Genomic DNA, 10,511 nt, shown 5'->3' on the forward strand with positions numbered 1-10,511 from the left:
GTCTGTTTTGTAAGTTGAGTAAGTTTTGATTAATATTTCTTCTCTTCAAGTAGACATTTATATTCATGCTTTTATTTTGAAGGACATGAAAGCTGTTCATTTGTCTCTTTTTTCCCCTATAACTTTATTTAAAACAAGAAACTGATAATATAAAACACAAACTATAGAGAACAATATATAAACATTAATGCAATGTCTAAATGTAGTTTATAACATTTAGATTTTAATGTCAAAGTTCAATTAATTCTTGAGCGGTTGCAGTCTGGTGATTAGCTTCTGCTATGTGTTGACCATATAAGTGTGAAATTTTACATTTTGAAAATAAATTTGTCTTAATGGAAACTAAATAACCTTGAAAAATGTCAAGTTTTTTGATAAAAAGTTGTTTTCTCGGTTGTGTCAAAGTTGGTTTATTTCAAAAACTGCAACGGAAACACTTTTTTTTTTACATCACGAGTCACATGATCTACAACTGGCTGTTACTACTTGAGGAAACCACAAAGAAGATGACAGGAAGTAGTTGGGGGATGATGATATGTCATGTTTTTAATAATTTGTCGCGTGAAGAAACTTATTCACGTGTGATTTTAATTGAGTTTCTTACTCAATGGAATCACTGCAAAAGCAAAATTAGTTTTTTTCCACATTGGCGCACATTTGTAATGGAAACGCAGCTACTGTAATGCTTTACCATTATCAGAACTAATGTTAATAATTAGTGCCTTGGAGTTAGCTGACACTGTAGTTAGCAGTACCCACCACTGGTTTTAACTTAAAAAAAACCTTCAAGAGAAAATCTTAAAGGTCTAAACACATCTTTTAAGGAGCTGCATTTCCTACGTGTACAAAACTTTGTCAATATTCCGCTAATGCCAAAAAACCCACACAATTTTGCGATTATGATGTTTCCATTAAATAAGAAACGCAACTAAAATCACATGTGAATACGTTAGTTCACGAGATAAGTATTCAAAAAGCCTGCTCTGCCATCATCCCCTAACCACTTCCTGTCGTCTTCTTAGTTGTTTCTGCCAGTAGTAACATCTGGCTTTTGATTATGTGATTCATGTGAAGCAAAAAAGTATTTTCATAGCAGTTTTGGAAACATAAACCAATTCTGATGACCAAAAAAACCACATCATCCCAGCACAAAAATATTTTATTAAAAAGTCAGAATTTTTTTTTTTTATTGGCATGTTTCTATTAAGTGATTTAATTCCAAAATGTCATATGATCAATAGAAATGCAGCTGCAGAATAATTCGGCGTACCATAGGTCATAGTCAGCATCACAGTTGCAGTAGAAGCTCGAGTCGAGGCAGTTGTCCTGCAGACCACATGCGCACTGCTGGCTGCCGGGCAAAGCTCTGCCCCAAAAGTTCTGGATCTGACCCGAAGCCGGGCCGCCGACCCACCAGCTGAACGGAGTCCCATCTAAAACAAAAATAAAGCAGCCATCACTCGTTCACATGCAGAAAAAATTTATGACTTTTCAGACTCATAAATTTCAGTTTTTTTCCAGAAAGTTTCTGAGATTATTCTGAAATGGACGTTTTGGTGAAAATTTACTCCCTTTTCATTTTTTGTTTCTTGAATAGATCCCCTAATATTCTGCCGTAGATATCTGCATTATAAACTGGTCTAACCATATTGTGTAGGATTTTGTGTTTTTGCAGTGCAGATGAACTCGGACAGGAAATAAGTGCCGTTTTCTCCCCGTCAAGTTGATAAGAAGCATTTTGAGAAGAAGTTCATCAGACTCTGTGCTTTTTAATTCCTTCCAACAGCCTTCAGCTGTGTATTTAAATCCTTGTTTAATAAAAGAATAAAATCTGATGATTTCCAAAACAATTAGGTGCTGTAAAGCGGCGGAGATAATAAGGAAGTGAAATTTAATTAATGTTTTAAATAGTAATTTAACGGACTAAATCAGCAGTTCCCTCCACTCTGTCCTGGTTTCAGATATAGAAAAGCTTACTTTGCAAAGACGTTGCCTCCAGACATCTTTTTATTTTATACTTTTCCAGATCTTACCCAGGCTGTTGGAGAGGCGGGACTTCCTGCAGTGATAGGAAAGCTCCTGCTCGCAGTGCTCTGATTGGCTGATGATGGCGGAAAGCTGCTTCTCTTCAGACGGATACAGGAAGCTGACGAAGTGTTGGTTAGTGTCAGCGGAGGCCTGGACTGGAGTCAGCTCTGTGTTATTATGCTGGATTATAATCCACGTCTGGTCCTCTGGAGGACACAAAACAACAATAACGCAGCTTATTAAACGTTTGTGTGAAATGAAAAGAAATCTAAAATTTTAATTCTGTTTTTTTTACCTGTCATGTTGCAGTAAACGAGCTGGGGTTTGATTGGTCCGCTGCCGTCCACGTCGATGTGAAAGTGACCCGATGGGTCGCCTTTGTGTTTGTAGACCTCACACGACTGTTCGTATTTTGCTACGGAGAAAACATAACATAACATTACAGAAAGGGATAAGGAACACTGAAAAGAAATTCTCACTTTTCTTAATATTCTAATCTTTTTTTATATACCACAATTTTGACTTTTTTTCTCCAAATTCTGACTTTTTTGCCCCAAAATTTTTACTTTTTCTTAGAATTATGATTTTTTTCTCAGAATTATTACTTTCTTCCCCAAATTCTGACTTTGTTTCCCCTCTCAAAATTCTGAGATTAAAGTCAAAATTGCAAACATAATTAATTTTATAACAACTGTCTATAATTTAGAGAAGTAAAATTTCTTCAAATCACTTTCTTTCGGTATAAAATTCATAAAACTAACAAAATTTAGTTAAAACAAGTTTGTTCTTCATCCACTGAAGTTACTGAAAGTTTGCACAAGTAAAAGCACACTGCAAAAACAGAAAATCTTAGTATTTTCGATCTAGTTTATAGTACAAATATCTCAATGTATTTAAAATAAGATAAAACTGAGTTAGAAGTAGCTTTTCAGCAAATATAAAAGGTTGTTTTAAGTCAATAAATTCTTAATATTGATGAAATAGTTTCTGTTCCACTGGCAGATTATTTCATTTTAACACTGGATGAATGTTTTGTTATAAGTAAAATTAGTTTCCAATGGAATGAGTCATTTTTCCTCAATATAAATAAATTATTTACTTAAAACAAGCTTATCTTGCTGAAAAGTTATTTGTGAGTTAGTTTTGTCTTATTTCTCGTGTACTAAGATATTTGCACAATTTTGTGTTTTTGCAGTGCAGTAAAAAATATTCCTAAAAGTCTTTTTTTCAAGAAAATTTAACTTTTTTCCCTAAGACTTGCTATCTGACTCTAAATGTGAATTTTTCCTCCTGCAACTTCCTGAAAAATCAGTACAATGCCCTTTCTGTGCCTACAAGTGTATATTTAGTGCATTTTTTAGTTCTAATTTAAATGTAAAAAAATTATCATCCAGTATTTTTTTCTCATTTTATTAATTTTACCTTTACATTTACAGTTTCTTATTGCGTGTTTTGAGTTTTATTTGTAACTTTGTGTAACCCTGCCTGGTCACTTTGCTGCTGTTACACCTGAATTTCTCTGAAAAATGGACAATAAATAATATTTCTGCTCTATTCTACACATTTGTTTTTCTGTTTCAAAGCTTCGCAGATACAGTAGGAACATTTAGCCCACGGATCCGTCTGCGACTTCGATCCGTCTGTGACTTCAACACCGTCAAAACTACAATCCTGTAGATAAAAATATTAAATAAATATGATCGGTTTTGTTCTTTCAATGGGGAAAAAAAGTATTTAAAGATATTCTTAGCACTTGAAAGTCTTTGGTACTTAAAAATATTATGAAAAAAGAAGCAGCATTTAGGAGCTGGGAATTGACACGGAGCTTTTCGGAGCGCTTTGAAGACAGAAGTGGGAGAAAATTGTGGCTTTCATCTCCAGCAGGATGCCGTCCCTTTGTTCTCTCCTCCGCTATCCCCCCGTGGAAAGGTGACATTTCATTCCTGCATTATGTATCACCAGGGATGATGCTATTTTTGCTAAGAAGCAAAGTATAAAATTTAGAGCAAACTTATCTAAAAGTCTCCAAAGACCTGCAGGTAATGCATCACTATCGGTAGGTTTACAAATGCATTTGTAAATAAAATATATATTTAAAACAAAATTATTTAACTATTCTGTAGAGTAAAGCAGTATAGAAACTCAATAAATCGATTTGTACTAATTATTTACAGAAGGATATCTGCAGGTGAATATAACAAGAAGAAATCTTTAAAAAGTTTAAATTAAACCAGATTGTAATTTACAAAGGATAATGAAGTTTCACCACTTTGTTTGGTCGATTCCCGAATGAACGGAGATAATTACAGGTTTTATATGATGGCATAAGAAGAAATGCACAGGAAAATTAACTGTTGAGGGACAGACTGTCTAATTAAAGTAATCTCAATAAAAACATGGCTGGGATAATAACAGTCTCTCTGTTCACATGGTTTGAAATATAAGAACAAACATTTATACATCAGCATTCATCATGAGTGTTTAGACAAATGTAGAGGAAGATGCAGATTGGAAGAATTCATTTTCTTTCTTTACATAAAAGAAAATGTTAAGTTTAGGTTTGAACAGAAGATACATCTTAAAGTATTTATTTTTAAACTACGCTTCGAATAAAGTAGAAAAAGAGCTAAAATATGACCACTCTCTTAAATGTTAATTCGATAATTTTCACTTTTCATGTAAAAAAAATTTATATATTAAAAAAATAAGCACAAATAAAAAACATAATAAAATAATCCTAAGTTATAAATAAAATACAATTATAAAAATTTAAATGACTAAATGATTTTCCCAAAACAAAATAACAAAATAACAAAAATGCTTATGTTGAAAAAGTAAAAAAACCCAAAAAAACCTAAGAAACATCCAGTTTTTTTTTTCTAGAAAATTTCAGAAATTAATCTAAACATTTTTGGGTATTTTCTAGCAAATGTCAGATTTTCAAGCTCAGCTGTTTCCAAGGTTATTCTAGAAATCTTCTGAGATTAATCTCAAAATTTCTGAGTTTTTTTCTAGCAAATTTTCAACTTTTGGAAGAAAGACTTGTTGCGAGAAACTCAGAAATTTAGAGAATAATAATAATAATCTCATAAACTTTGGTCTCAGAAATATCCAAGTTTTTTTCTAGATAATTTTTGATTGAACTGTAGAAAAATTTAGACATTTGGAAATTTCTGAATCTGAAAAGTTGAAAACCTGTAGAAAAAATCTGAAATTTTGACATTTCAGAAATTTTCTAGAAAAAAAATTTTCTAGAAAATTTCTGAGCTCCAGAAGTAGAAAATTTGAGAGAAAAACTCAGAATCAAAATTTTGAGATTAATTTCAGAACATCTCTAAACAAAACTTGGAAATTTCTGTGTTTTAATAATGAAAAGCTTCAAATGTTTTTGGAGTCTACAAAGATTTTGAGATCATTCTCAAAATTTTAGTTTCTTTGAGAAAATTTTTGACTTTTAAAACTCAGAAATTCACAAGGTTTTTCTAAAGAATTTCTGATTTCAATCTCAGAATTTCTGATTTTTGTGACAGAAATTTCCTCCAAAACGCCGTTGTACGCGTTTTATTTTGAATATTTTTTTATATGAATGCAGAAGAACCTCAGTATTAGCATAAGACTGATTTCCTTTTTTACAGATTAAAGTATCTCAGCTACACACAGATCAGTAATCCCGTGTTAATCTGTCGGTCGACAATGATATACACTGCTGTACTCTTCACATTATGTATTGATTAATATTTGATGTATTTTTTGGTATGTTTTATTGTTTTTGTTTTTTAACTTTGATACTTTGTCTTTTAGTTTTTATACTTGCTGAGGCATCAATTTGGGCCAGAAATAAATCTGAATCTTAATTGTATTTCTGCATTTTTCGCCGTTTCTCTTCCTGCCTCGACGCTTACAGCTGTGGCAGGTGGCTCCTCCGTAGCCGCTGTCGGAGCAGTTGCAGTGGAAGTTACTCCAGGACTGAGAGCATCTTCCTCCGTGTTCGCAGTGACTCGGCAAGCACCTGTAGGGCAGAAAACAGAGAAACGCACAAACGACTTGGTTTGAATCTTCAAACTTAGAAATTTTCAAGTTTTTTCTGGAAAATTTCTGAGATTAACCTAAAGATTTCTGAGTTTTTTGCCAAAATGTTCTCCTTTAAATTTCATTCTGTCTACAACAACCAAAAATGCCATCATAAGTGGATTCGGATTGAATGGGGACCAAAGTTGCAACATTTGTTACATTTTCAGCTGCTGTGGTTCTCTTTCTCACTGCAGTGTCAAACAAACCAAACCCTTAGAAATTCTGTCCCCCTCCCCACCTGTGGGGGCGCTGCAACAAGAACTACTGAAAGAAACGACACAAAAACTTCTGATGACGACACTGAGTGCAACTTTCTTCTTTACGAAACGTAAACAAAAATGTAGTTAACCACAAAAATGTCAGATTTTAGTGGTTGGAGGATTTTTCTTTTGCCTTTAGCAAAAGACGACAAGTTATGTTCCCCGCTAGCGCTAGCTTAGCACGTTTGTTTTGGTTGCATTTATCCAGAATGCATTTAAAAGGTTTAAAAGACCTGAGAATGGAAAGGAGTTTCACCTTCCAGAAAGACAATAAGACAAAACAAACAGCTAAAGCTACAACCAGATGGTTTTAATCAAAACATATTTATGTGTTGGACAGAACTGAACAACACTGTCTGAACAATAACAGATAAGTGGCTTCAGACCGAATAACTCTGAACAAAACCTAAACTTAATTCAGAAAAGAGCCCAAAATTAAGATTTTCACAAGTGTTATAACAGAAATGTTAAAAGTTGGAGGAAAATGAATATTTTTGCGAGGCACTGCATAGCGAGACACAAACACCAGACTCCAAACTTCTCAACTTTGTTTAATGTTTTGTTTCAGAATCTGAGCTCAGCATGCGACTGGCACTGCTGACTTCATTCCCTGCAGAGCCGTTTGTGAGCTGCTGCCATTACATCTAATTATGTGAGTCAGGTGCAAGGTAATATTTAAGTTTATTAAGGTGGGCTGTTGCAATTAATCACGCTTTAGCTTCATGCTAATGACCTAATTTGCATAAGGAGTCTATGACATACATTTAAACTTTTATTTCTTATGTATTTTTATGCCATTTCACATTCACAATCACTTATCGCGGAAACAAAGTTAACGTGTGATTTTAAATGTCTTTCTTATTAAATTGAAACACTGCAATTGCAAAATTGTTGTTTTTTGACATCATGAGAATACCAACAAAGTCTTGCTCACACTTGTAATAGAAACGCAGCTAAGGAAAAATGTTTCTTTTTTTGTTTGTTTTGCTTTTTTGAAACAAACGTAAATAATTGGTTTTAAATTTATCCAACCAAACCTAAAGAGCAAAGGGTCTAAAAGTGGTGGGAAAAAAAGCAGAACATGTGGAAGGGAATAAGTGGGACTGAACGGAAAAAGGTTCTGACGTTCAGGAGTGAAGGAGGAAACCGGGACTTTTAAGTGGAACAGAGCAAAAATAGTGCTGGCACGTTTTCCTGCACTGCAGTTTTATGACCTTGATCTCTGATCAGAATGACCAATTTTTTCTTTTTTCTTACATGTCAAATTTATCGAGCTTTTTATAAAAATATATAATTATTTTTTTCAAATACCTTTTATTTTCTTTTTAGAATCTGACAAAAGTGACCTCTGAGGTGAAAAACATAGTAATGTCATCAAAAACACACATTGCAGTTAGCAAAAAAGTAAAATAAATAAAATGTTTTGGAAAAACAGACTTTTTTGTGTTTGTGAGAGAAAAGAACAAAGTCTGTAATTCATGTTTTTTCTGCACACTTGGCATGTTTTAGCTGCGACCTTGCAGAGAGTTTGAAAAATGAATCATAAAACAGAAACAACGTCCATAATGTGACTCGGATTTTTACTTGAAGTCTTTTCTTAAATGATCAAAGTTCAGATTTTTTTTTCTTACTACAGGTCATTACAATTTAAAACAAATCAGAGATGTGTGTTTCATTTTTCCTTAGCAATTCTTTTTACTTTAGTTTAAGGTAATACTATATACACCTTTATTAAAAAAAAGCTATTAAAATATGAGTTGTTTTTTGGCTGACATTTAATTAGCAGTGCATTAGACAACATGGCCAACATTACTGCTAGAAGCTTAAAAAACTGACAAATAATATTTATTTTAGTAATTGGTTATTCTACCAAGTATTATGACAGATGCTGGAAATTAGGCGTGGGCATTTATCATTCATCGTGATCAGATTTTCATTTGTTGTTGTCACAATAAATTCCAATTAGTTATGTTTAAAGCCCCCAAAACTGTCCTTATTGTCAGGATTGAAAGATTCACAATTTTTCCACAGTTTGATCAATAAAAGCATCAATAAATAGAAATAAATTTTAAAATGAAGTTACGGTGATTAGTAAGTCTGTTGCAATAAGCAATAAATCAATTATTCGCCAATTAAAACAATCTAGGTAATCACCACCTATTGTTTTTCTTACGTCTCTCTCTCTCTCATGAGAGCTTAGTGCTCTTGGAGGCCCCTGGTGGTGCGGAGGCCATAGGCGCAGCGGCTTAACTCGCATATTCTTTGGTAATGTGACCTCAAAGGGCAACGCGTACAGTTTGTTCACCAAATAATTGTGTTTAAAAATAATAACAGATAAGTGGCTTCAGACCGAATAACTAAAAAAAAAACAACAAAAACTGAAGATACAGATGGAAAGAAAACAAGGAATATTCATATGAACAGAAGAATTATTGCCTTATCTGGTCTTTTCATATCAGGTTGTAAATATTAAAATAAATACAAGGTCAATTTCAAATTATTTGTCAAATGGGTTAAGTGTTCCTCAGCGTGAAGAGGTCTGAGAAACACTGATCTAGATTTATGCAAAATTCAGAAGATTAGAAACTAATTTCCATCAGTGTGTCCTGCCTTTAGGGTGATTAACGTTTTACACGCGCCTCCATCATGCTGCAGTGTTAGAAAATAAAAACTTTCTGCTCTCTCTAATCTCTCCTGGATTACTGAACTTCCAGGTCTCCAGTCTTCTCGGTTTCTATCATCGCCTCCGGCTGAAACAGCGCAGCAGCTTTCCCGACATGCTCGCTGTCACTGGTGCATTCTGGGAAGACTTTAAGCTACGGCAGCCAGCTGAACTGAGAATCCAGGGCAGGAGGGAAGACGTGCCTTTCTGTTTGAGTTTCTGCTGCTCCTGTTCAGGGATTCGCCGTCTCGTCTCTCTTTTATTCACAAAGTGGTTCAGCTCAACATGCAGGGCATTAAAAGTGCAGCTGACTGACCAAAAGACTCCCAGAACACACTTTGCTCTGGACAAAGTTGTATGTGTTGAGTTAAAACTACATTTTTCTTACTTCCTAACAGTGAAACTATTTCTGTTTTATGTAAATTAGATTTTAGAAAACTATTTCTATGTCCAGAATGCCTGAAGAATTTGAGAACCTTTAATTATTTGCTCCAATTTTAGAGGTTTACATACACTAACATTACTACGCCTTTAAACAAACCCACAGATTTTACTGATTTGTAATATTCTGATAAGTTTTTTTTATTACTTTCTAGTTAAATGGAGGCAGATCTGTTGATTTATTTCACCTCAAACACACTATAACAGAGAACAGGGACATTTTCTGTGTCAATAGTAAACTTTTCATCGGCGTAGAGAGTAATCACATGTGGAGTACCCCAAGGTTCAATCCTGGGACCCTTCTTATTCAATAAAGATATGCTACCACTAGCTCAGATTACAACAGGAAATAAGATACGTAGATGATACACAACTCTACATTACAATGTCACACATTCATGCATTAAACAAATGCTTACAATGAATCAATGCATGGAGGTGAAAAATTTTCGACTTTTGAAACATTTTCTAAATTATTTTCAAATATTAATCTCAAAGTTTCTGAATTTTTGGAGAACATTAACTCCTCTTTTTTTATATCTACAATGGCGCTAATACCCCATTGTAGATATACCCCTGAGCATTGCTTTAAACATGCCAAACCTATAGGGGGGCAGTGTAGCCCAAAGCTAAAGTCTCTGTCAGTTAATCAGACAGCTTCCTGTTGGGAATCATACATGGCGCCAGGAAGTCCATTTGTTTGGACGAACATTTACGTTGAACTATATTAAATACTATATTAGAATATAAAGTTAATAACATGCAATGTTGATTAGGAATGACGTCAGAGCAAAACTGTGGTATATTGGTTATTTTAACGTAGAACTAAAAATCTAATTTTACAGTGTCCACTTTGGTGGGAGTTTTTATACATAATAATTTTTCGTTATAATTTTTAAAGAGTTTTAAAAATAAAGACCAAAACGGAAAAAAATTCATTTGTTCTCCAAAATTCCAGCATTAGCATAAATTAGTAGAAGGTTACCTATAATGGCGACTCTATCAAAATACTATGGAAAGGTTTTGTAAACTTCTGAATGTGAAGAAAC

General features: G+C 33.7%; 1 protein-coding gene across 1 annotated transcript in view; it reads right to left on the reverse strand.

Moving 5' to 3' along the window:
- Positions 1 to 9,100, reverse strand: part of LOC116725860 (contactin-associated protein-like 4) — a 34,741-nt gene extending 25,641 nt beyond the window's left edge. Inside the window, exons 1-5 of the mRNA XM_032572256.1 lie at positions 9,063 to 9,100; positions 5,931 to 6,037; positions 2,324 to 2,443; positions 2,034 to 2,234; positions 1,271 to 1,433 (exon numbers count right to left, since the gene is read on the reverse strand). Coding sequence (XP_032428147.1) covers positions 1,271 to 1,433; positions 2,034 to 2,234; positions 2,324 to 2,443; positions 5,931 to 6,037; positions 9,063 to 9,100 — 629 coding nt within the window. The remainder of the gene's footprint in view (positions 1 to 1,270; positions 1,434 to 2,033; positions 2,235 to 2,323; positions 2,444 to 5,930; positions 6,038 to 9,062) is intronic.
- Positions 9,101 to 10,511: the final 1,411 nt, after the last annotated feature.

The sequence above is a fragment of the Xiphophorus hellerii genome, chromosome 9, assembly GCF_003331165.1.
Source record: "Xiphophorus hellerii strain 12219 chromosome 9, Xiphophorus_hellerii-4.1, whole genome shotgun sequence".
Classification (NCBI taxonomy): Eukaryota; Metazoa; Chordata; class Actinopteri; order Cyprinodontiformes; family Poeciliidae; genus Xiphophorus; species Xiphophorus hellerii.